At 41.8% G+C, this 26,156-nt stretch overlaps 1 protein-coding gene across 3 annotated transcripts in view; it reads left to right on the forward strand.

The window, feature by feature from the left end:
- The window catches only part of iars1 (isoleucyl-tRNA synthetase 1), an 84,610-nt gene that overhangs the window by 12,503 nt on the left and 45,951 nt on the right, over positions 1-26,156 (forward strand). For all 3 annotated transcript variants that reach the window (XM_053652813.1, XM_053652815.1, XM_053652814.1), the window contains exons 8-16: positions 485-572; positions 3,892-3,952; positions 6,747-6,842; positions 8,088-8,210; positions 9,764-9,855; positions 14,113-14,211; positions 19,297-19,423; positions 20,869-20,942; positions 24,838-25,032. In XM_053652813.1, the coding sequence (XP_053508788.1) occupies positions 485-572; positions 3,892-3,952; positions 6,747-6,842; positions 8,088-8,210; positions 9,764-9,855; positions 14,113-14,211; positions 19,297-19,423; positions 20,869-20,942; positions 24,838-25,032 (955 nt within the window). The remainder of the gene's footprint in view (positions 1-484; positions 573-3,891; positions 3,953-6,746; positions 6,843-8,087; positions 8,211-9,763; positions 9,856-14,112; positions 14,212-19,296; positions 19,424-20,868; positions 20,943-24,837; positions 25,033-26,156) is intronic.

Raw genomic sequence — 26,156 nt, forward strand, 5'->3', positions numbered from 1 at the left:
CAGTGAGTTATGACTTTAAGCGCAGCACGATTAATGCACATTATTCCCCAGAAGGAACACTGACGGCTCTGTCCCGTGTGTGTTGTGGTGTGAAAACGTTTATGACGTAGGGGGTTGTGTGGATGGCTTTGCCGTGGAAATGCAAAGGGTTTCCGGAAATGTAAAAGACCAATTTCAAACGGAATTTTGACGCCAAAGTGTTCTCCAGAACGGCTCGTCGAACGTCGCGTCTACTTTGTTTGATCTAATTGGCAACCGATTTCAGGGTCGCAAAAATTTGTAAGAAATGACACTAGCCCGTTACTGTTATAAACTGAGATTAGTTGCTGTAGGGTCTCTTTCTGCTCCGATTTGATTTATTCTCTTTACTCCTCATTCTTACTCCAGCATAAATTTGAGGTCTGCGATTATTTAGCCTGTGTTTGACTTTGCTCGCTAACCTTCCTGCACCTGCAATTTATTCTCTTCTTGTTTTCCTTTTTAGATAATACCACGGATAAAGTGTACATCATGATGGAGGCCAGGCTCGGGGCGCTGTTCAAATCTGAGAGTGAATACGCCATCCTGGAAAAGTAAGGGTCCGAAACTTAAGTGTTAGGGACACAAATAAGGCTCTTGGCAATAAATGTAAGATTAATCCTGACTAGGCAAGTTCTGATTTTTTTTTTCTTTCTCCCCCCTTCCATGAGTTATATACTCATTTATCACAGTTCGCAATATTATTACAATTAAAGTGTTAGTGTTATTTCTCAGTGAGTGTGATTATACTCTAACAGAGCAGACTCGGATAGATCCAAATAAAGTCCAAAATAATGTGTCTGTCACCTGTGAATGGTAATTTAATGGCAGGTAATCAGGGTCGGGTTAAGCGTAATAAAGGTGGACTGATACCTATAGCGAAGCTGGGCGGTACCTGCCGATAACCGATTAATCAACCGATAACTGAATGAAAACATAACACTCCAAATAGGATATTGCTGAACTTTACAAAAGTAATCACTACTGACTGTACCATGAAAACGTACTGTACTTTTTAAAATGAAATAAATATTAATGTATATGAACTATTGATAAATGTTAAAGTAAATAAAAGCTATACATCCAAACGGAACCAAAACGTTATACTCCATATAGCAAATGAAACTAGAGACATCCAAAATGAATCAAAAAACACTTCAAATAACACAACGAAATTTGTCCATGACGGTTTTTATTTCACCACAGGAGGCCGCTCTCGTACGGAGACCGTACGGGACGCAACCATCGGTGGGGATTTTTGCTGATAAACGATAGTTTCAGCATTCAGTTATTGGTGCTGATAAATCGGTCGACCTCTAAAGCGTCACCACTAGCCAGGGTTGATAACCACCGATAATCAGTGCTACAAATCTAACAAGGTGCAAACTAGTAAAATTCCCATGAAATTATTCAGGAAGCTCTTGTGTGAACTGAAGCCGCTGCATTACGGGGGGAAAAACGTTGGCGTGTTAATGACCGATCGTCTCATGATGGGGTTACGTCTTTTGAGGCAGCTGATTCACAGTAAAACAACAAGTGGAATGGAAGAAAATAGGTGGAATCACCGCCATGCTGAAATCAGTTCTGCCGTATGTGGGATTTGTTTACATCACATTCTGTGTAACGAGACTTGCATGGCGAACACGAAGGCCTGCATCCTGATCAAATACCGTTTGAAATCTATGCACCGTTTCTGGGTGGTGTATAACTTTCTACCTTGCTACTCTTTCATCACCAGATGAATCCAAAGTGAAATTATCTTCGATTTAATCCCCTCTGGCAATGAACCAGGGACAAATCAAAGTCCTTTTCCGATAGAGTGCTATCTCTTTGACGGGCTTCTGACAGAATTTTGCTTTCACAGCACGTACAGTAGGATCAGTCCTGCAGGATTCTTCACACCAGATCGTCCGTCGCTAATGAAAACCCCGTCCTGTTTGCTCTCAATTTCTATGGAAATATTTTAGCGAAAATGTGCCGATAGTCAGAAAAAGGTCGCTCGCACACGTTCTTCTAAACATCACGCAGGTCTGACCATTCTCAAAGTTTGATAGACGATGAACTAAAATATGAAATAGAAATATTAGTCCTGATGGTTTAATCAGTTTATGTTTAATCAATCATTGTGGTTACATTTTATCAGCTAATTATTAAATGTGTTTCTATGCTGTTTGATTTTTACTGAGCAGTGTGTTCGCTTCGAGGCGTGGGACCATTCCTCGTTTACTGGGACTGAGGAATGCACAGAGTCGAAGGAAATTCGTTTCATGGTCATTCGTAGTCGGAGTTACTGTATTCCACATTGTATTTAGTTTTAAATGAATGTATGTGCAGTTCCCTCTGGAAGTATTGCAATAGCAAGGCCAACTGGGAAGACATTTGGGTTTGAGATAAAAAGAAAAAAAAAAAATGAATGACACAATAAATCAGAATTTCAGCTTGATGTGTGCGTCTAGAACTTGTTACCTTTTGTTTGAAGCCACCTATTTTTTCCCCAAATGATCAAAAAATATTGGAACACATGACTGGCAGATGTTTCTTGTTGCCCAGCTGTGTCCTGTTAGATTGGTTGTTTAAACAGTTAAATGGCTTTGAACGTCTACTTTTGGTTTGAGACCTGGATTTTCGCCTGTAAAGACTGCATCTGTTGTTGAAAAGGATAAACCAACATGAAGACCAGCGAGCTGTCTATGGGAGAAAAGCAAGCCATTTCGAAGCTGAGATAAGAGGGAAAATTGTTCAATTGTACAAGCTTTGGGCATGGCTAATACAACTATTTGGAACGTGCTGAAAGAGAAAGAAATCATTTGTGCACTAACAACCAGACGTTGAACGGGTAGGCCGAGGAAAACATCAGTAGTCGATGGTAGAAGCATCGTGAGAGATGTGAAGAAACCCAAGGCCACGAAAGTTCTGGACCCAAGATCAACCTCTACCAAAGTGATGGAAAGACAAAAAGTGTGGAGAAAGAAAGGATCTGCTCATGATCCAAAACATGCGAGCTCATCGGTCAAGCACTGTAGAAGTAGTGTCGTGGCTTGGGCTTGTACGGCTGCTTCTGGAAACAGGTTCACTAATCTTTATTATTAATCTTTATGATGTAACTCATCGTGAGAGCAGCAGAATGAATTCGGAAGTTTACAGAAGCATTTCGTCTGCCAATTTACAGACAAACGCATCCAAATTATTTTGGAGGAACTTCATCATGCAGCAAGACAATGATCCAGAACACACTGCCAACACAACAAAGGACTTCATCGGGGCGGAAACGCAGAAGGTTTTGGACTGCTCAGAGTAATTCACCAGATGTCAAACCAACTGAGCAGCATTTCCTGATCTGTTGTTTTTTGGAGGGGGCTGAGTATATACTATATATACCCTACCGACCTCAATGAATAACCGGCTGTGAGGAGATGATGTCGCTGTTTCGGATTAAACACACCAACTCTTTTTATCTGGAGGGAAGATGGCTGCCATGTAACTGGGCTTATCCTGCTGAGTGTCGATGCTTTTGGGAGAATATAAGCCGAGTTTAACGGCCAAAAGGGACATGTACATAATGATCCTCATACCCCGAATGTAGTTGATTTTAGTCAAGAGTCAAATTTTGCTTTGTTGGTTTTGCCGTGTAGGTTTAAGGTTAATCCTGCTGAGCTAGCATTACCATTAGCATTGTGCCTGGTAGATGAATATGAGCTATTCTTCAAAACAATGAATATACCTTTTCCTTCTAATTTATGGCAGTGCATTTTATTCCAGTCGGGCTCATTGTCCTGAAAATCTAGTAAAAAAAAAAGTCTGTATTATAATCGTGCAGTAATTGTGCAGCTCCAGCCTTGCACTCATTTAAAAGCTCTCATTTGTCTTTTTCAGGTTTCCTGGCAAGAGTCTGAAGGGAAAACAATACAAACCTCTTTTTGACTACTTCATCAAGGTGAGCTTTATGAAAACGTTCGACTTTTGATAATGCTTCAGCAGAAGCGTATGGTTAAATGCATACTGCGTGTATACACTGTACGTGTCTTGTTGATTGTCCACATCTGGAAAAAAATGTGATGCGTACTTTTCCAGCCTTTCGTTGCCCCCGTCCCAACTTCTTTGAGACGTTTTGCGGCCATCGAATTCAACATTACCTTAATTTTTTTTTCGTCCTTAAAGCCTGTCAAATGTTTCCTCAGTTTAAACATTTGATAGGTTTTCTGTGTTCTATTGTGAATGACACGTGCGTTTATAAGATTTGCAAATCATCGCATTCTGTTTTTATTTACATTTTACACAGCGTCCCAACTTTTTTGGAATTGGGGTTGTAGTACTACTCATGTAAATAGTGAGAGTAGTATGAAATGATGTCGGGGGAAAAATGGGCTAGGACGGTGGCGTTGTTGTTGTTGTTGTTGTTGTTTTTTTTTTATAATTAGTTTTACTTGTAGTTGAGTAAAATTGTTGACTTGTCTACCCACCTCTGCTCCCAGGCTTGGTGGGAATCACTTGGCTTCCTTCCGCGCATGCCAAAACCTTCAGACTAAAGCACATCGTGATGTATGACGCAGTATTTTCGATATATTCTGCCGTCAAGCAGCCATCTGTCTCTTTACTATTTTTGTCTCGTACACATTCCTCACTACATGTGTACACAATATGGAGCTGTCCGCTTAGCAGCTTGTGAACATGGCCTGAGGTGTAGATTTCCAAAGCTGGTGATCACCTCTTCTCGTTCTCGTCTACCTCAGCGAGTGTGTTTCTTGTATATTACGAGCAGTGCTCACTGAGCACGCAGACGGCGTTCGACATTCCCCGAGTCACTGTGCGGCGATGCTGAATTCAACGTGCCGCCGTTTCTTCGGCTGGAAGATTTAGACTCCGGTTTCATAAGTGAATGCATGTAGCCCAAGCTCTCAGGAGCTGTGGATGGTGCTACTCAACCCGCAGCGCTGAATGTTCTCTTTCGCACTATGCCTCAGTGCACCGTATTTTATCCACGGGTTTAACGGGAGATTTGGATAGACTCTCGGCTCACCCGTGCCCTAACGCTCCGGTGTGCATTCTGGCTGTATAGTGACTCACCATATGCCTGCAGCTGATGCACGTGTCGCGTCGCTAGGCAACCAAATAATCCGTTAGTAATCGTATTGATGGCTCAATCGGATTGAAAAGCCTTCGTGTAAACGCGTCAATCGATCCGACGGAGCTCGAGCTGAATGAATGGGGGTCACATCTTAAAAAAATGATCCGTCTCCTCCACCAACATTCCTGTGCTCACTAGGACTGTCATGTTAGCAGCTGAGAATATGTTTAATGCCACTTTCAGAGTTTATACAGTGTTCAAAATGTGTCATGGGATGTAAGTTAGCAGATGAAAATGATATAAGCCAACATTTGACACCAGGGGCGCTGTAACGGGGGGACGATTAGGACGATTCTAAGGGCCCTGGACAAACAGGGGGCCCAGCAGAACCCCATACTTTCCTGTATGATTTTGGTATTTAAATAGCCTCTGTGCACAATAATCTATTAAGAAGTCAGCTATAACGAATGCCCTCGGATTGTGCCAAGTGCATGTGTGTGTCCCCTTGTGACGATCGTGGATTATTCAGAAACGCGGCACTTCACAGTCGTGAGTCGTTACATGCATCAGGTACATGGCAGGAGACATCGGGATACCAAAAGAGGAAAGAAAAACATGAAAAAGAGGAAAGAGCAAGACGGGGAAGACAGCTAATCACCCAGTTTTTTTTAAAAAATAAGGGGATTTATGTTCCCTGTTCTGTGCTACGATTCTGAAGCTAGCCCGTATGAAGCTGTTATAATGAACATCAAATAGAAATTCTATCAGTTGCTCACCCAGATGTTTATCCTTGGAAGTTGGAACACAATATTTCCAAGAACGTATGTTTTCCCACGCAATCGAGCAATAGTAATGGAACGTTGAGCTTCAAAAAGGACGGAAAAGCACCAAGCGACAATAAAAGCAACAGCTTTCTGTGAGGAATCGATCGGAATCGAATGTAATCATATAAATCTGCTTTAACTGTCCCGAGTGAGTTTATGAGAGAAGAGTTGTAATGATGTCCGATTCGCGAGTGAATCGTTTGTTCGAGTCGGTTCATTTCAATGAATTGGAGAATCCCGTTGATGATAAATCCAGTCTGAATGATTCATTCACGAATAGAACCGATTTGATTCTCGAGTTCAACTCCCTGATTCAATGATCCTGTCACTGTTTTAGCTCATTTCCACATTTCCTTCTGGAGCTGCTGGTGTGTGAAACTTATTATCCACTCAGTGAAGAATAATAATAATAATAATAATAGTAAAGTTCATTGTTCTTGGTACTTGGGGAATAAGAAATTACAAGTCGACAGCTTATAAAGAAATCCCAACAGAGTTTCTGTAGTGTCTGTGTATTATAGAGCGAGAGAGAGAGAGTGTACAATGGTGTTCATGACTTGTACTGTGTATATATAGTTATTTGTATATAATTATAAATGCATAATTTCAGTTTACTTAATAAACTGTTCAAAGTGGTAATAAGAAAATATAATTGGGGGTGGGGGCTTGGGGCCCGGAGTACAGATTAGCCAGGGTCCCAGAAACCCTTGCGGCGCCCCTTGACATGAACCGTTGAACTATTTAGCATTGTTCCTTGTTTACTTCCCGTTGTTGTACATATATAAAAGTATACCACTTTATGCACGGCATCTTCTTTGTTCTGTTTTTTTCCCCTCCAGTGTAAAGAGAACGGAGCCTTTTCTATCGTGCTGGATAACTACGTCCGTGAGGAGGAGGGTACAGGAGTGGTTCATCAGGCGCCCTACTTTGGAGCTGTAAGTTTGTGTCTCAAGGGCACAATTAGACACTATGAATGTCTGTGATGTGCTGGGTGTAGCTTGTTTCAGCATGTTACTTCAGAGAGGGATTTACATTGGAAAAGAAAGATCTGGATCATTATGGATAGAAACACACCAGTCTGCTGACACGACAAGAAAGGCCGTAAAACACGGATAAACAACGGCAGCGCTTTTCCAAGATGGAGTAGTTTATTTCGGCATTAGCGGAAAAAGAATTAGCATCCAACTTCATCCCCTTCACGTGTCTGTATATAAACACATCCATACATCTCTATAACTAGTTGAATTGTTTGAATGGTGGTTCCTAAGGTAGTGCTTTGGATGAACCAACTTGGAGGTGTATATAATACTAGTTGACTCCCGTGGAGCTAATAATGCTTATGATGCTAATTAGCCGGAGGTTATAGCTTAAAATCTCCTGAGGGCTCATTAGCAAGAAAAACAGGACAGTGAAAGCTCTCTTGACCATTCTCATCGGTTAGTACGATTAAAGTGCTGTATAAATTGGCTTTCAAGCAGTTGACTGGCCGAGTGATCGGAAACACACGGCGGTCAGGCTGAAATGCTAACACCACTATAACAATGGTCTTATTTAGCGGTTCTACAACGCGCTTTACACTGGTTCTCATTCACACACACACTCACACCAATGGTATAAGAGCTGCCAAGGCGCTAGCCTGCCATCGGGAGCAACTTGGGGTTCATCGTCTTGCCCAAGGACACTTCGTCACGTGGTGTCACGTGGGCCGGGAATAAATAACAACGATACCCGCCACTATAACCAGAGTATTTGTGTAGCATCGCTCGGAATAAGAGAAAGGAGTGAAATCATTTAAACGTTATTGAACTCTAGACCACTAGACAATACTAATCCTGACTAATTTTGGCTCGCCTAGCACTCATTTATAGTGCAGGAAGATAATGTGGGAACTGGCAGATCAGTGTGTGAAAACGCACCACCTTTCTGATCTGCAGGGAAAATGGCTGCCCACATAGCAGTTTGCATTTCGAGGTTCAGAAACGTGTCGAAACTTTCTGTGTGGGTTTGGGACATACGGCAAAAGCGCGTTGTCCTCTTCGTGTGGGGAAATGTTTTTATTTACTTCAGCGTTCAGCGGGAAACCCATCCGAGATCTCAGAACCGCTATACTTTATTCACTTGTCTTTAGAAACGTATAAACGTAAGATAACGTGTACAAACAGTTGCGTCTGCCTTCATAGGATGATTACCGTGTGTGTATGGAGTATAATATCATCCAGCGCGACTCGGCACCCATCTGCCCTGTGGATTCGTCAGGCTGTTTCACCCCAGAGGTCACACACTTCTCCGGCCAGTACGTGAAGGTACGTACGTGTGTGTGTGTGTGTGCGCGTGTGTCAGAGTGTCAGGAAGGTGAAGTAAAGCTGTCATGTTGTCTCAATAATACAGAATGAAGACACTAAGGTTTTAAATCTGTTGTCTTTAGACATGCTTTACTTTTCTGCACAACACAGCCTTCCTAACGCATCCTTATTCCGCAGTTGATGACTTTTATTTTAAAATTTTTTATATAATTTTAGATAATTAATCTGGTATAATTTTATATAATTATGTCCTTTTTTTTATTGAAAGAGGGCTAAAGCCCTTTTGTAGTCCAACGCTAATTCCTGTTCCTTTTGTGGTTATTAACGAGAAAAAAGAAATGCTAAATGAGACCCTTGTTTGTCCTGAGCAGTTAAACTGCCCACTGTTCTTCAGAAAAATCCTCCAGGTCCTGCACATTCTTCACTTTCCCAGTTATACGATGCTTCTATACGATGTTGAGATCCATCTTTTCACACTGAGGACGGCCGAGGGACTCGTACACGACTATTACATAAGGTCCAAACATTCACTGATGCTCAAGAAGGCAACACGCTACATTAAGAGCCAGGGGGGTGTAAACTTTTGAACAGGATGATCGGTCTAAAGTATTGTTTTGTTTAAAGATTTTTTTTTTTTCTTTTTCGTTTAGTACTGCCCTTAGATAGATTTACATGCATCACAAAAGACAAAGTAATAACGATTTACCTGGGTCATCCTGTTCAAAAGTTTACACCCCCCCCGGCTCTTAACGTATATCGCGTCGCCTTAATGAGAATCGGTGAACGTTTGCAGTAGTTGCCTCAAGTCAGTAGTCTCTCGGACCAATAAGAACATCTTGCAGTGTTTTCACTGGCAGTGGAATATGGTGGTTTTCTGTATGTTTGTTACTCTTGCCCAGAGAATAAAAAAAAAATAATCAGTTCTGTTTAATAGAATACAGACTGTGTTAATACAGTTGAAAGATGGCTTCTAGGAGTTTCTTCGCTGCATGTCGCCTGCACAAATTTTCATCAGCTCCTGTCACGCTGACACGCACATTAATCCAAACAGTCTCTCTCCCACACACACACACACACACCCTGCATGAGTGTCTAAAATCTGCTGAAATACAGGCAGTGCAGAAATCCTAAGTGCCTTTTATTTTTTTTCAGATACCACACCGAGAATAAACAAGTAATTTAACAGTGAAAAAGGGGGCAAATGAAATTCTTCTAAAAGTAGACTTTAACATCCATTCAGCGTGTTACTGTGTGTATTACTGCAGCCAGCTGCTGTTATAAAAGTCCAGATAATGCTCGTGATATTCCCAGAAATTTGTATTGTGACTGATCGCAATATTTATATATCCTGATATCCTTTCGGTCATGATTGGAATAATCCTTCAGTCCGTCCTGCCGTAAAAGGTTTGCGGTGATTCGTCCTCGCGTCTGATTGGTCAAAACCCCACCATCGCACAGCAAAGCGCCGTCGTGCATCCTTCGACCCGAAAGCTTTTTATCCTCTTCTTTTCTGCACCGATCACGGTTAAATGTTTCCTCTTTGCCTCTTTCAGGACGCAGATAAAAACATCATCAAGTGGCTGAAAGAGAAGGGACGGCTGGTCAACGTGAGCTCTTTTAAACACAGCTACCCTTTCTGTTGGAGGTGAGTGAGGGGGGATTAATCATCTATACTGATTCAATTTCCAGCCTTAATAGAACGTTTATAAACAAACATGTATAGCAACGAATAATTCACGGGTTTATGGACCGCTAGGCGGTTATTATCTCTGATGATACCATAGATATAATTCCTGTGTGAGCAAATGAAATGTGACCATGACAACGATCACAGGCTAATTAACAGTAATTACGCCTGCGGAATGACGATAAGAAAATAAGAGTGTGGATTTGTATGGACACGTTGTAACAATAGTCACAAAGCAGCTTTATAGAAATCTTTTTAGAATTGTTTCCGCCCACTTTCCTGCGACTTCACCGCAAGGCGGTCCGGTTAAATCCTCCGCCTTAAGATTTTGCTGAAAATTGAAGAAACGCTTTAGAACTTCCGTGGGTGGTCGATAGTCGTTTCTTAATGTAGTCCTTCCGAATTTGGAGAAGCGCAGCCGTATCCTCATTCGTCCGTAACATCCCTCTCGCAGCAGTAGCAGCCCCTGTTGAGTAGCGCCATTTGTATGCGAAGGGAAAAATCAGCCGAGCTCCGAAGCGATTTGTGTACGTAGTGCATGTTTTTGCCGTATCTGAAAGCAAACCCTACTCGGATTACCTCCCGAGATGGTCCAGGTCCGGTTCGCTTTAAAAGGGTCTGAGATCGTTTGGAGTGTTCACTCATGGATCAGACCACCGAGAAAAGGTGAAAACACACCCAGGTGGTAGGTTTGCCGCGGTCCGAATCCGAGTGCGATTGTTCCCGGTGCTGGGATGAGTCTTTGATTGTAGCAGCAGTTCTTAGGAACAAGTCTGCAGTATCCAGGTGGGATTATTCACTCAAGAAGTGGTTTTGGGAAGTGCCCATCTTTAGGGTGTCTATGCAGGACCATGCTCGATAGCAGAGAGCGAGTCACAAGGGCAGAAACTCCATGTGGAGGAATCGTGCAGGTCCGGAGGGCAAGAAGATCTTGAACTTAACTTTTATTAAAAGGCACAGTGGTGGCTTAGCAGTTAAGACTCTGGGTTACTGATCAGAAGGTCGGGGGTTCAAGCCCCAGCACCGCCAAGCTGCCACTGTTGGGCCCTTGAGCAAGGCCCTTAACCCTCTCTGCTCCAGGGGCGCTGTATCATGGCTGACCCTGCGCTCTGACCCCAGCTTCCTAACATCCCGGGGTATGCGAAGAAAAGAATTTCACTGTGCTGTACTGTACTGTACTGTATATGTGACCAATAAAGTCTCATTATCATTATTAGCAGTCGGGTTAGTCTCGGGTCTCTCAAATAACAACGAGGAACGAACTCCAAGTTGATTAAAAATGGTTCTGAATATGAATTTTTATTTTTTTGCTCAGTGCAATTTTATCTGCAGCTTTCTTCTATCGGTGCTATTCATTAACATTAACGCTTGCAGTTGACGTGTTAATCTAATGCGCATTACGAAGCAGGAAAGGATTACAGTGCAGACAAGTACAGAGCAGCCACAGCAAGTTGGGCGGAGGGGTTAGGAAGTTAGCCAAATAGAATAATGAGTATATGAGTTTGCTGTTTTCATATCATGCGAGCATGGGAAAAGCGAAAGAATGCTTTAAGCTCCTGCGGAGGGTCTCACATGGATGCCTAAAAGATTTGCACTTCCTAAAAACATTTTATACACAAGACCCTTAGTCTCTCCAGACCTGGGCTCAGTAGATTTGTGCTTAAGAACCGCTGCTGTGATCATAAAGACTATGACGCTCATACATAACGTCTTTGCAACACACTTAGTACTGTTTGAATTTATACTATACTATACTATAAAATCCCAGAGTATGGGTTCCCTTTAGAGTCTGGTTCCTCTCAGGGTTTCTTCCTCACGTCGTCTGTGTCCAGATTTCTGTAAATCTGCTTCGAATCAATTGTATCGAAGTGACAAACCCGACGAAGGAGATCCCGATAATGAAAATGATCTTGTACATGGAGCAACGTTCTTGTCAGCCCAGTGGATTACTGTCACACCCGTCGTACGGAAAAACGTCCCCACATCGAAAAAGCGGCGAAAGAAAGAGCACCGAAGCACCTGAAACACCGTCTATTCAGTAAAAGCTCTTCCAAATAGGTTTTTAAACTTTTTTTATACTACATTCATCATTCAATTTCCAGGCAGTTCATCTCTACTTCATCAAATCCAAAGGTTTCCCAGAAGTCTGTGCAAAAGTCTCCCTGTGTGACCTTGCTGGTTCAAGCATCATTAAATCAGTACCACATGCCGCATAAAGAAAAGAATCGATGTCCTCGGCTGCCTCAGCACTCAGAATAAGCCTCGCCCTAAACTTGTCTTGAGCACTTAATCACCTCTTCTTCGCTATCGATTTACGTGTCTGATATTAGACTCTGCATCCTCATTCATTTGCCAGTCGCTGTTTAAGTTGAGGACGAACTGCAGCTCAGGAGAACAGACGTTGCTTTTGTAGCATTTTGTGAACGTGGCCGGGTTTGATGAGCATTTTATTCTGATCTGATTCATTTCATCTCAGTTCTCCAGAATTGTCTGTTTTCTGTCCGGTATTCTCGGGTACGTTCACACCTATTAGTCCATTTTCCGAGTCCAAGTCGAAGCAAAATGTACACTTTTTTTTTTGTATTTTATTTATTTATTTTTTATTTATTTATTTTCGGTGTTTGTTTTGATTTCACACTGCAGATTGACGTGTGTGTGAAGCTGAAAGTGTACTCGTAAAACTCCTTTCTTACATTGTTCAGGAATATGGCAAATGGGGGGAAAAAGTAAACGAACCCTTGTCAGATGCATGTAAATATCACCCGAGCGCAGAGAACACGGCGCCAGCACTAAATAAACGATTCGATAATTATCTAAATAACCAGTGTAAAACATTCTGTTTATCACTTCCAACTCGTATTTTGTCTTTTAATTCAGTGGTTTTCAAAGTGGGGGCCGCGGCCCTCTTGGGGGCCACCAGGGGGCGCCTGGGGGGCCTCAACAATTTGGTGTGAAAAATAAATAAATGTATGTTTTCTCTTTCTCACTCTCTGACAACCACACACACACACACACACACAATCAATTCCTAAATTGTAATGTAATGTAAAGATGTAATTATTAATAAAAAAAAAAAGGGGGATATATTCAGAAGTCTGTATTTTTAATGTGTTTAAGACATCTTGCAAAAGGGGGGCTTCGGTCAAATGTTAATGCCATTTGGGGGGGTCTTGCCCCGGAAAAGTTTGAGAACCCCTGTTTTAATTCATTGATCAGGAGCATTTTGCATTTCTGCAGCGTTCCATTGGCTTTGCTTATGCAAAATGAATCTGTCTGGATAAACACCGTTCTCTATTTTGTTTGTTGGCAGAAACGCCACGATTTGCATATTCATTAGTCTATTTTGCTCATGTGTGCTCATCTAGTAGATGATAAATTTACAATGTGCTGAATCGTTTATTTAGATTAATCCAACAAAAAAAAAAGCACAAATATAATGCGATAAAAAGAATTATGACTGTTAATTTGGTTCAGTTGTATTATGAATCATGTATTCATCTATATTTGAATTAAAATGTCATGTCATGTTTATAAGTGCAGGAGGTTGCGAAAATCCATCTCCCCTCCATTTGAAGGGTTTACAGAACTGACCCAGAACGTCTGAAACATGCGGGCCTACTTTTTCTACTGTTATAATAATGTTGCGATATAAAAAGGAAAGAAATATTAAAAGATAATTACATCAAATTGATAGACTTTTCCCTTCACTTGTTTGTTTTATTTATTTATTTATTTATTTATTTGAAACAGACCATTTCAAATTGAACCCTGATTTATTTCTTTATTATTTATTTATTTATTTATTTTTTGCACACCCTCCATTGAAACATCCGGCCATTTTATAACCCATAAAGGCCTGTCCTGACCTCTTCACACTTCATTTGTGTCTGCGGTGTAGTTGAGTTTTCACCAAGGTTTCATCCCATTAACAAAAATTCAAACCACAGTGCCCTCCGATGTCTCCACCCCTTCTGCTAGACAGAGAGCCGAGTGTGACTGCTGAGCGTGAACGTTCTCTAGTGTTCCACATTCGATCTTTCCGCAGTGTGAACACACCGCCTACACTAACAGTACACAAAAGATGCCACTTATGTCATGATGCAACTAAAAATATCCTATCCGCACTGTGTATTAAATAACCTGCTACAGATGTTGTTTCAATTAGCTACAATTACTGAATTAAAAAAAAAAAAACCCAAAATATTTTTCTGACAGGTCTGACACACCGCTGATCTACAAGGCTGTGCCCAGCTGGTTTGTGAGAGTCGAGAACATGGTGGATAAACTTCTGGAAAACAATGACAAGTGTTACTGGTGAGAGTCTAAGACTATAATTTACATACTATACTATTACATTATTTGCCATTACAGTGGAGTATTATTACCTCAGTATTTAAAAAAAAAAACAAATTTTTTAATCCTTTATTCAGCGGAGATTACAATTCTCTTTAGCAAGTTAATCTCTGGCCAAGATCAAGACCAGACCAAGTAAACAAACTAATACAAGCATGCGCACATGTGTGAATTCTAGCCTCAATATTAATTCCACATTAAATACCGTAATACCTGTATTGATTTTTTTTATTATTATTATTTTTTTCTTCTCTTAATGTTAGAAAAAAAAAACATTCCCAAATATTTCTTAATGGAAACTTGGGGCATAGAGGCTAATTAAAAATGTGTCACAATCGAGAATAGAAATTGAGACGTACAGACACTTTGATGAAATGTATAACACAAAAATTATTTAAATTTATTATAGTGAACCCAATTCTTTTAAATGACACATGTACATCTTTATTGTGAGAAGGTGTTTCACATGATCAGTGCATGTACAGTAATAACGGTTTAAAGTTACTGAACTGAGATTGGACAGCATTCTGAACTTGATTGATTTTCCATCTTGTTTGATGACTTTTGGCTTTCACTTGTACTTGTTATACATTTTCTATTGTACTAAAGTAATGAAAAATCTGCCTATACAATTTAACAGGCAAATACATAACATAATGTTTGTGAAAGCTACCGTACTAGATACATATAGCAGTAATACTTGATATTGTAAATCCAAAAACATATAGAAGCTATGTATGTATACGTGTATTTTATTTATATGTATATATTACACATACATACACACATATACAGTATCTCACAGAAGTGAGTACACCCCTCACATTTTTGTAAATATTTGATATCTTTTCATGTGACAGCACTGAAGAAATGACACTTTGCTACAATGTAAAGTAGTGAGTGTACAGCTTGTGTAACAGTGTAAATTTGCTGTCCCCTCAAGATAACTCAACACACAGCCATTAATGTCTAAACCGCTGCCAACAAAAGTGAGTACACCCCTAAGTGAAAATGTCCAAATTGGGCCCAGTTGGCCATTTTCCCTCCCCGGTGTCATGTGACTTGTTAGTGTTACCAGGTCTCAGAACAGGCCTCGCCATGGTCGACCAAAGAAGTTGAGTGCACGTGCTCAGCGTCATATCCAGAGGTTGTGTTTGGGAAATAGACGTATGAGTGCTGCCAGCATTGCTGCAGAGGTTGAAGGGGTGGGGGGGTCAGCCTGTCAGTGCTCAGACCATACGCTGCACACTGCATCAAATTGGTCTGCATGGCTGTCGTCCCAGAAGGAAGCCTCTTCTAAAGATGATGCACAAGAAAGCCCGCAAACAGTTTACTGAAGACAAGCAGACTAAGGACATGGATTACTGGAACCATGTCCTGTGGTCTGAGGAGACCAAGATCAACTTATTTGGTTCAGATGGTGTCAAGCGTGTGTGGCGGCAACCAGGTGAGGAGTACAAAGACAAGTGTGTCTTGCCTACAGTCAAGCATGGTGGTGGGAGTGTCATGGTCTGGGGCTGCATGAGTGCTGCCGGCACTGTGGAGCTACAGTTCACTGAGGGAACCATGAATGCCAGCATGTACTGTGACAACTAAAATTGGTGAGGAATTATTTTTGTTGGTGTTTGTTTTGTTTTAATTTAGACCGCTTGTAACATTCTTAGTACTAATACAAATTGTAGTATTGTTCTTAAGTACTTTTCCGGTATCCAGTCCGAGTCAAGTGGATCCAACTTTAGTTTTAAGCGCCTTTAGGAATAGAAGAATGTCTCCTGCCTGCACTACTGCGTAATATGTCTCGAGAATATTGTACAGACGTGAAATGACGCATCATTTAAGCATAATTTGAACATGCTAAGTGACTGGAAAATAGACTTCACATTTATGCTTTAGGTGCTGGCCGCATACTTTATTTCCCATGAGTCTGCATTCAGGCCATTTTGCTCGAATGTGGCTGTCGCTCTGAAATTAATCACCCGCAAGGACGGCGAGATAGAGGACGAGGACACGTAGAGCATGGTAATGATTAGATTGTTCTGCAGGTTTGGACCTAGCCGTTTATATTCTCTGACTGTAGCTGAATCACGCTCCAGTGCTTTACGGTTCAGTTCAAGTAAAGTGGTTCATACAATACATTTTTGTTTTGAGGTTTGTTTTACAGTGGATGCTGATGTGGCTTATTTAAAGCGGAGCCATGGGACCATAATGGCGTAACCATGTGGGTAATTTAAGCCAGTGGAACAGTAATTATCACATCAGCTTAGCATGAGAAGACCACAACGCTCCTCGCACCAGACAGCAGTTAGTGGCCATTCGTTTATACTGAGCAATAGGAATGTAATCGAATGTGACCACCTTGTTTGGAATGAACAGATGACGTGGAAGGTGGGAATCAGGACTGGGATCCTGGAGCCATTGCACAAGCAGGAGGCTTTTACTTTCATGCAGGCACAAGCAAGATAGTCTCATAGTCCGCTCACTGAAACAACGAAGAAACAACGAGCAAGTTCATTAACATGATGCGTTCACAGCATTCATTCATTCATTCATCCTTAGTATCTGCCTGGTCAGGGTACTTTAAATCAGGCTGTTAGTTTGTTTATATTTTGAGAAATAACCCGCTTAAATTTGCTAAAAAAAAATATTTCAGGCATGTACAGCAAAAAAAGAGTACACTTGTGAGTTGGATTGTAAACAAACAGTCCCTCACGTGTTTAGTTGAAACCAATTTGAGAGATGTAGCTGAGTATTCAAGTTCAAATTCACACACCATACTGACAGTGCTGCCATTTCTGCTTACAGTGTTTCAAGGGGAATAGCGATAGGGTTCGTATTTAATGAGAGAGATTTTTTAAAAAGCAGCCTTCATGTTAAGGCCACGCCCACTTCAGGTTTAAGACCGTGTTTCCAGGGTAATAGTGATAGGGTTTATATATAATGGACAAAAAAAACCCCAGCCTTCATGTTTAGGCCTCGCCCACTTCAGGTTTAAGACCGCGTTTCCAGGGTAATAGTGATATGGTTTATATATAATAGGAGGAAAAACAGCCTTCATGTTTAGGCCTCGCCCACTTCAGGTTTAAGACCGCGTTTCCAGGGTAATAGTGATATGGTTTATATATAATAGGAGGAAAAACAGCCTTCATGTTTAGGCCACACCCACTTCAGGTTTAAGACCGCATTTCCACGGTAATAGTGATATGGTTTATATATAATAGGAGGAAAAACAGCCTTCATGTTTAGGCCACGCCCACTTCAGGTTTAAGACCGCGTTTCCAGGGTAATAGTGATATGGTTTATATGTAATAGGAGGAAAAACAGCCTTCATGTTTAGGCCACGCCCACTTCAGGTTTAAGACCGCGTTTCCAGGGTAATAGTGATATGGTTTATATATAATAGGAGGAAAAGCAGCCTTCATGTTTAGGCCACGCCCACTTCAGGTTTAAGACCACGTGTCCAGGGTAATAGTGATAGGGTTCATATATAATGGGGTGGAAACAGCCTTCATGTTTAGGCCACGCCCACTTCAGGTTTAAGACCAACTGCGGCTATTCGGAGCACTAAACAGATAGAGAGAGTAGCACGTCCACCCCTAGTCAGTACTATGTGAGCACATGCAGATTTCATTAAAATTTTCTTGTGTAACTGGTAGATTCTTTATATTTAGACACAGACTTTCTTACTGTGCAGACTGAGTCAGCATGGCCAATGCTGTAATTAAAGTTTCTCCAGTGAGTGTGCAGCACAGTGCTGAAGAACATGCTGCTCAGTTCAGGCTCTGTGTGGGGGTGGGAGATTTCCCCTAGCCTGAGCTGAGATCCAACACTTTCATTACGACTGTATAGTGCTGCAAGGGAATTCTAAAACATATATGTATAAAATTAAAATGACTTGCGACTGTTTATGTCTCCGGGTACTCCGGTTTCCTCCCCCAGTCCAAAGACCTACGTTGTGGGCTGATTGGCATTTCCAAATTGTCCACTGTGTGAATGGGTGTGTGAGTGTGTGTGCGATTGTGCCCTGCGATGGGTTGACACCCCCGTCCAGAGTGTCCCCCGCCTCGTACCCTGAGTCCCCTGGGATAGGCTCCAGGCTCCCCCACGACCCTGTGTAGGATAAGCAGTACTGAAAATGAATGGATGGATGAACTGTTTATGTATACACACACACACACATGACAGTTTTATAGTATGTGATTTAATATTGATCTTAAATATAGATTTTTCTACCTTTTTAAATCTTACTGATTTATTTCTGATCGCTGTTCCTCAGCAGGTGCTGATTCTATATTCTTCAGAGTGGGTGCATCAACAGATAAGAACAATCGAGTAAAGCGCCCTCTTTCCCTTGGGTGTTAAATAGCCCCCCGTATCCAGCACAAGAGAGCACACTTAACATTCTACATATAGTCCGGACGGGCACAGCGAGAGAGGGACCAGAAAAAATCATTAAATTGATCTATTGCCTGCCTAAATAGATACGTTTTTACAAATGGGAATGAAGAGCTTTTTGCTCAGCGGGTGAGAATTACACTGAAAAGTGTGTGTGTGTGTGTGTGTGTGTGTGTGTGTGTGTGTGTTCATTAGGGTCAGTGTCATCATGCTCCTGAAGAATACACGAGGAGACTTTCTTTGAGTAAAACGCTCTGTATTTATATTTAATCATCATCTAAAAGATTTCCTTGTTTTTTTTTCGGTTGTTCAGTCTGTTTTGAGGAGGGCCTAGCGGGCATTATCTCTAGATTTCCATGATTTTAAATGTGTTTAATGTTTGATTCATTTGGCAGGTACTTTTATCCAAACAATCCAAGCATAAAACATAGCAGTTGAAGGTTTTCTGGGATTCAAACTCGCAACCTTCCAGCCAGTATCACACTACCATGCCCACTGAACGTTGTGCTATACAAAGTCTTGTATTATATATTCTGTTTTACTATCCGAGTAATATCTCCGTCTTGGTTTCTGAATCCCTGCTGCGTTTCCATCATCTTAAAGATGAGCAAGACATTATGTTAAGATAATGTTTCTTTCTTTCTTTCTTTACAGGGTTCCCGAGTTTGTGGGAGAGAAGCGTTTTGGCAACTGGCTGAGAGATGCTCGAGACTGGGCCATCTCCCGTAACCGTTACTGGGGGACGCCAATTCCTATGTGGGTCAGCGATGACTTTGAGGAGGTCTGTGACGAGCAATTAATTTAAATAAATAAATAAACACTTTAATACTTTATTAGGACATACCCCTTTTGCCATCAGTAAGGAGATGTTAGGGTCGTTATAAGATGATCTTCACAACTGTTATGCATGTAAGTCCTGGAAAAGGACCAACCTTGATTCTGAAGGTTCCACCATGACGAGCTGTTCATCCTCAATATTAAAGGATCATGGGGCACGGTTAGACATTCGCCCCGCTTCACCCTCTCGTTCTGTCGCCTTCTCCATCTGACGAGGCCACGCACGAAATTTTAACGATTCTAACGCCAAACATCTTAGTGGTTAGCACGTCCTCCTCACACCTCCAGGGTCAGGGGTTCGATTCCCACCGTGGCCCTGTGTGTGTGGAGTTTGCATGTTCTCCCCGTGCCGCGGGGGTTTCCTCCGGGTACTCCGGTTTCCTCCCCCAGTACAAAGACATGCATGGTAGGCTGATTGGCGTGTCTAAAGTGTCCGTAGTGTATGAATGGGGGTGTGAGTGTGTATGTGATTGTGCCCTGCGATGGATTGGCACCCAGTCCAGGGTGTACCCCGCCTTGTGCCCCATGCTCCCTGGGATAGGCTCCAGGTTTCCCCGTGACCCTGAAAAGGATAAGTGGAATAGAAGATGGATGGATGGACGCCAAACATAAGTCGAAATCTTTACTGGCATGTTTAAGATTTTGAATGACTCTAATGGCCGTTCAAGCATACCGGCTCTTCGTGAACTCGGAATTGGGTTGTTGGCGTCTTCGCAGGCTGAGTTGGGCCTTTGGAAAATAAGGACAACGACCTGCTTCCTGAAAATAGCGTAATGAGTTGTTTCCAAGCGCCAATCTCTGGAGTGTTTCCGGACTCCCAGAGCGTTCGCTAGGCCGGAAAGTGGAGCTCTATCGTTCTCTAGCACTAACTGGGCCATTTTACCTGAACAGGGACAACAGCCCAACCTTAACACTTCAGAAGAGGGCTAACACACTTTCAGAGTGTATAAACTTCCTTTTCTATTTGGAGTCGTAATGTGTCCTGGTTTCAGATTCACTTTCAGCAACTGTATTTTCTTCCTCGTATGAGCTTTAGGTAAAACATCCTGTAATTAAGAATACAGATTCATTTATAAGGACCAGAGCGGCTATTTATTACATTGTGTGAATATACAGATTTAGTATTAAATCCAGGCTTGGCTTTGCTTCTGCTCATGTACTTTGGCAAGAAAAAAATAGATCAGTTTCCTACGTCTACAAGGACAGAATTGGAAGTGTGAATCCTGCGCCGGTGGAAAATAAGCTTATTAGTGTTACCCATGAAAAAATACACCTTATCACCCAGATATTTTAGGAAGTGTATTTTTACAGTCTAACACGTGTGTGTGTGTGTGTGTTACTGTCAGATATAGAGTGACTGTAAATGAAGAGCTTTGTGCCTCTGCTCAGGTGGTGTGTGTGGGCTCCATTGCTGAGCTGGAGCAGCTGACGGGAGTGAAGGTTGCAGATCTGCACAGAGAAACGTAAGTCACATGATCGTTTTCCTTCCTGAATACAAATACAGCTCGTTAAAGGAATCATTTGACCGAAAACGAATGTTCGCAACGTTCCCCTAGCCGAGACAGATCTGCTTCTTTACCTTTCTTTATGAGACTAATTTAAGGTCTTAATTTGTGACACACTCACTTATAGAGTGCAAAATAACTGCAATAAATGCATAAAGTAATTAGGATGATATCACGCCATGTAAGGAATAAAACATGACGGGGCATTCTGTTGTAGGAAATGATGGAGTGAGAAGCACATCATAGGGTTTATTTGTTTATAGTAACAGTTATTGTTGTGGAACATCTGCAAAACAAGTTACTTCCTGTTATCACTTATGTTATAGCAGCTATACACCTGCCAACCTTTACATCATTTTTGTAGAAACCCTACACTGCAACAAATGATCAGATACTAAAAAAAAAAAAATGCAGTCTTCTTATTTTCTCCCCAATAAAAATGACAAATAATCCTATGAACATCTGGAGTGACTGACATTTGTGTATGTGTAGCAAATTCTTCAATATTAAATCAACCCCCTGTGATGGGGGGTCGATTTCCTCCTTCCCCCCCGTGTCACATTAGTAATCTCCCCCTTGAAAGATGCCGCACCCTCATTTCCTGTCAAGGCAAATGGCCGTGTATTTTAACATTGACTAACATTAGACAAGTATACAATTAACATCAGTTAACCGTGTGTGCGTATGTGTATGTATGTGTATATATATGTTCTGATTTATAATTATTTTAAAACAATGAAACTCAAGATCAGTTATTGTAAGGTGGCACTAAATTTATGTTGGGAAATATTTTTAAGAAAGGAAAAAAAACAACTTATGATTGCTTGCATAAGTATTCACCCCCTGTGCTCCGAGTTTAAACAGATGAAACGAGGACACTATTACCTTATCATTGGCATCCACCTGTGAATCATTAAAGTCACTGTCACATTTTCTGCGTTAAAAACCCCCCATTATTGAAGGCTCATTGGTCAAGCTGTGAATCTGAAGAAAAATGAAGACCAAAGAGCATTCTACAGAAGTTGGGGGGGGAGTCATACAAATACGTAGAATAGTGAAAGGGTACACAATAATATCCAAGTGTTTGGATATCCCAGTGAGCACAGTCGGATCAATAATCAGGAAGTGGAAGCGGCATCACACCACCCAGGCACTGGCGAGAAAAGGCCGCCCCTCAAAACTCAGCGCTCAAACAAGCAGGAGACATGTGAGAGAAGACACAGAGAGGCCAACAGTCACATTGAAGCAGCTACAGAGTTCAGCGGCTGGGAGTGGCGTAATGGTGCACCGGTCAACCATATCAGGAGCACTGCATCACACTGGCTTGTATGGGACGGTGGCAAGAAAGAGGTCGTTACTCAAAAAAGTACCATCTGAAAGCATGTCTGGAGTTTGCCAGAAAGCATGAGAGTGACCCAACTGCGATAAGGGGGGGAAAGTTTTGTGTTCAGATCAGACCAAAATAGAGCCTTCTGGCAAAAACTCAAAGCACTATGTGTGGTGAAAACCTAAAGCTTTCCATGCCTCAAGACTCACCATCCCGACAGTGAAGTATAGTGGTGGCAGCATCATGCTGTGTGGATGCTTCTCGTCAGCAGGGACTGGGCATCTTGTTAGAATTGAAGGAAGAAGTGATGGAGCAAAATATAGAGAAATACTGCAAGAGGAAACGGAAAAACTGCTTGGGAGGAAATTCACCTTTCAGCAGAACAATGATCTCAAGGACAAGGCCAAAGCAGCACTGGAGTGGCTCAAGAACAAAAATGTCCTACAGTGGCCCGGTCAAAGTCCTGATCACAATCCCATGTAGAATCTGTTGGACTGTTTTGAAAATTGCAGTCTGCAAGCATCACCCAATCAACCCGAATGGAAGAATGGGCCAGAGTCACTCCAGCACTGTGTGCAAAGCTGGTACGTGCGTATCCCAAAAACATGAAGCTGTTATTGCAGCTAAAGGTGACTCTACCAAATATTAATGCGTGGACGTCGAATACTTATGCAAGCAAATGATCTCAGTTTTATTATTTTTCAGATAAAATCTTGCCCAACTTAAATCCAATGTCACCTTACACTAATTGAGTTTCAGTGTTGTAAAATAAAATTCCAAACAGAATGAATTTGTAGTCCATTTGTAATTCAGTTGGTCAGGGGTCTGAATACTTTTGCAATCTACCGTGTATGCGTGCGTAATATGTATATACTGCATGTATATTAGGAATGCGACAGAAACGTTCGGTCAGAGCCGAGGAAAAGTGCTGCTGCTTATTTCTTTTGGTTAAGATGCAGACACTAGACAATAAAACACGTAGGTACATGCTATTATAAGAAAGTAATCAGCGACAGGGTGGTGTGTTGGGGGCTCTGACATGAAGCGGAGTAACTGAAAACGTTTACATGGACAGCGAAAGCACTAATCTAATTATTGACCTTACTCTGAGTAGGACAATATTGTGATTATGGTGTTTACATGAGTCGCTTTTAGAATACTCCTTTCATGTGCCCGTTTTGCATGTTCTAGAACATAGAGCGATTAACGCAGTTACGTCCCCGCGCCACGCCGCCCGACGTCCCTCCAGAATTTCACGTATCCATGTACAGTTGGTCTTCGTTATGGTATCGTATACAGTTTTGGGTGTTTTTATTTTTAATTACGAAAACTTCTAGTGCAGTTAATTATCTGTCGTGCTGTACGTGCAAACAGACGACTGCTTGAAGCCGTGGGCTGCGTCCCAAACCGCGTACTTGCCTACTATATAGTAGCTGAGATGCATGTATCTCGCCTACTATATAGTAGGCAAGTAGGCGGTTTGGGACTCAGCCGTGCTGTCTTGTTTGCCGTGAAACGGTCGAGCGCTGCCGTGTGTGATCGTGTCCTGTCGCACAATGCGGTGAAAACTCTCACACGACGTTAATAGTGTGATTAAGGTGTGTACGTGTCTGTAATACACGTCGATAACGCGACTAAAACAGGAATACTCCACACGTCTTAATTCCATTTGTGTTTACTTCGAGTATGACTTTAATCGGATTAAGGTCATCAATAATCTCTGTTTACATGCCAGTTTCTTAATCAGAGTATCGTCTTAATCAGGTTAATATCGGATTATTGGTGTCCATGTAAACACACTGAAACCTCAGCAGTTTGTTAACGCTAAGATTTTCCGATTTATTAAGGAATGACGTTTATTTATTTATTTTATCAGTTTATAGCTGCATTTAGTTTTGACTCTGGAACGTCTGCTATTCAAGTTCGTTTCTGTTATGAGTTATCAAAGCTATAAACATTTTATTTGATGAATAACAGCTTATTTCTTATTAATCTCCCTCGACCTTACTAAGAAGGAAAAAAAACCCATTCTTGTCATGTTACGGAGGAACTGCAAAAGCGTAAAGCCCTCTGTCCCTCCGTCCTACCAGGAAAAATCTGGTTTACACGGAGCATCGGCCATACACGTCCCTGTACGAGCTGTTGCTATAGAAACTCTAACATGCTAGAATGAGCACGTTGATATAAACCCATGATTTTAATCACAATCTGCACTTCTGTCAGAGCTGCTATCGAAAACTCCAAACCTTCTGACCGATCATAACGGAGCCCTTAACCGAGCTCTGGTGTCATATCCTTCGTATTATTACTCATTTATTACATAATTCCCGACCCTGTTCTTTCTTCTGTTCTACTGATGGAGCTCCTGCTACACGAGGTGAAGGAAAGCCAGATTAAAGACGCAGGTCTAGCAGCAGTTTTTAAATGCTGTGAATGAATCGCACACCTTGTGCTCAAATTTCAAATTGCTGCGTTCTTATTGCATTCTCACAATTTTCTCCTGCTCCTGTTTGTGTGTTTTGACAGCGTGGACGGTTTAACTATCCCGTCCCGCCGTGGGAAAGGCGAGCTGAGGAGGATCGCGGAGGTCTTCGACTGCTGGTTTGAGAGCGGAAGCATGCCCTACGCTCAAGTGCACTACCCTTTTGAGAACAGGCGCGAGTTTGAGGACGCTTTTCCTGCAGACTTCATCGCAGAGGGCATCGACCAGACCAGAGGATGGTACGGGGTCACACACCAGCTCTATAACATGCCGCGTCACGGCAATCCATTGACCTTCACACACGATTATACTGCAGCTGACCGGCGAACGCTCCGATCGCATTTCTGTATTCGATTAAGGCAGAGTGGCATTTCTGATCCGCATAGGTTTCCATCAGCGTGTGCGGGTGAATCATGTAAACATCTATGTAAAGATCCTTTTAATAAGCTAAAAAGGGAACTAAAATATACTCTACTTTATTAGACCAAAAACTTGTCTTTTTTTTAGACACAAGCATCAGAACAAAGTGACATGAAATGTTCACAGAACTGAGGAATAAAGTTTTAGTCATGCAGTAGGACCTCGCATTGATCACACTGAAGATTCCTCACAAGGGGGAGCTAGCGTAGCAGCACGGCGGAACACGGGAGGCGCAGTTTGCCATTGTGACTTGGGAAGGAAGATGATGTGACTGGATGCTAGATAAAAGAATCCGATTAGGTGAAGAGGCCTGCATAAATACTGAGCTCTAGTGGTAGTGTGAACAAGATGAGAAGTCCTGCAAAACACTACTGCAGTTACGCATCGATATAGTGCCATTTGGAATCAGTCATCATGTGACTCTTATAAGAAGCGTATAAAGCATGGCAGCGGGAAAAGCAAGACTGGCGTATTTAGCGGAAAAATGAACGATTTGTAGCATTGTAGAGCTGGATTAAGGAGGAGACCTAGACTAAGAATCTTTCTTTGTTTAATTATAGAGAGTAATGACCGGTAGTGTACGTCGAAACGAATCCAAAAATTAACACTTGTACAACAAAGAACAAATTAAAATAGAGACATCCAAAAGGAATCAAAAAACACTTCAAATTACACAACAAAATTTGTCAGCGATGGTTTTTATTTCGCCTCTAGAGGCCGCTCTAATAGTGTAGAATGACTGCGGACATTTCTCGGCCGCTCCCGCAACGGACGCGAGTTACCGGTGCCGATCGACCGGCAAAAACCGATCAATCGGATGACCTCTAACCTACGTCTCCTTAAAGGGACAGCTCCTAATAACGTCGTGTTACTATCGTCTTATAGATGATGTTGAGACAGAACAGAACCTGGGTGATATTTATTAATTAGTGCGCCAGAGATT

Source organism: Ictalurus furcatus, chromosome 21, assembly GCF_023375685.1.
Source record: "Ictalurus furcatus strain D&B chromosome 21, Billie_1.0, whole genome shotgun sequence".
NCBI classification, from domain to species: Eukaryota; Metazoa; Chordata; class Actinopteri; order Siluriformes; family Ictaluridae; genus Ictalurus; species Ictalurus furcatus.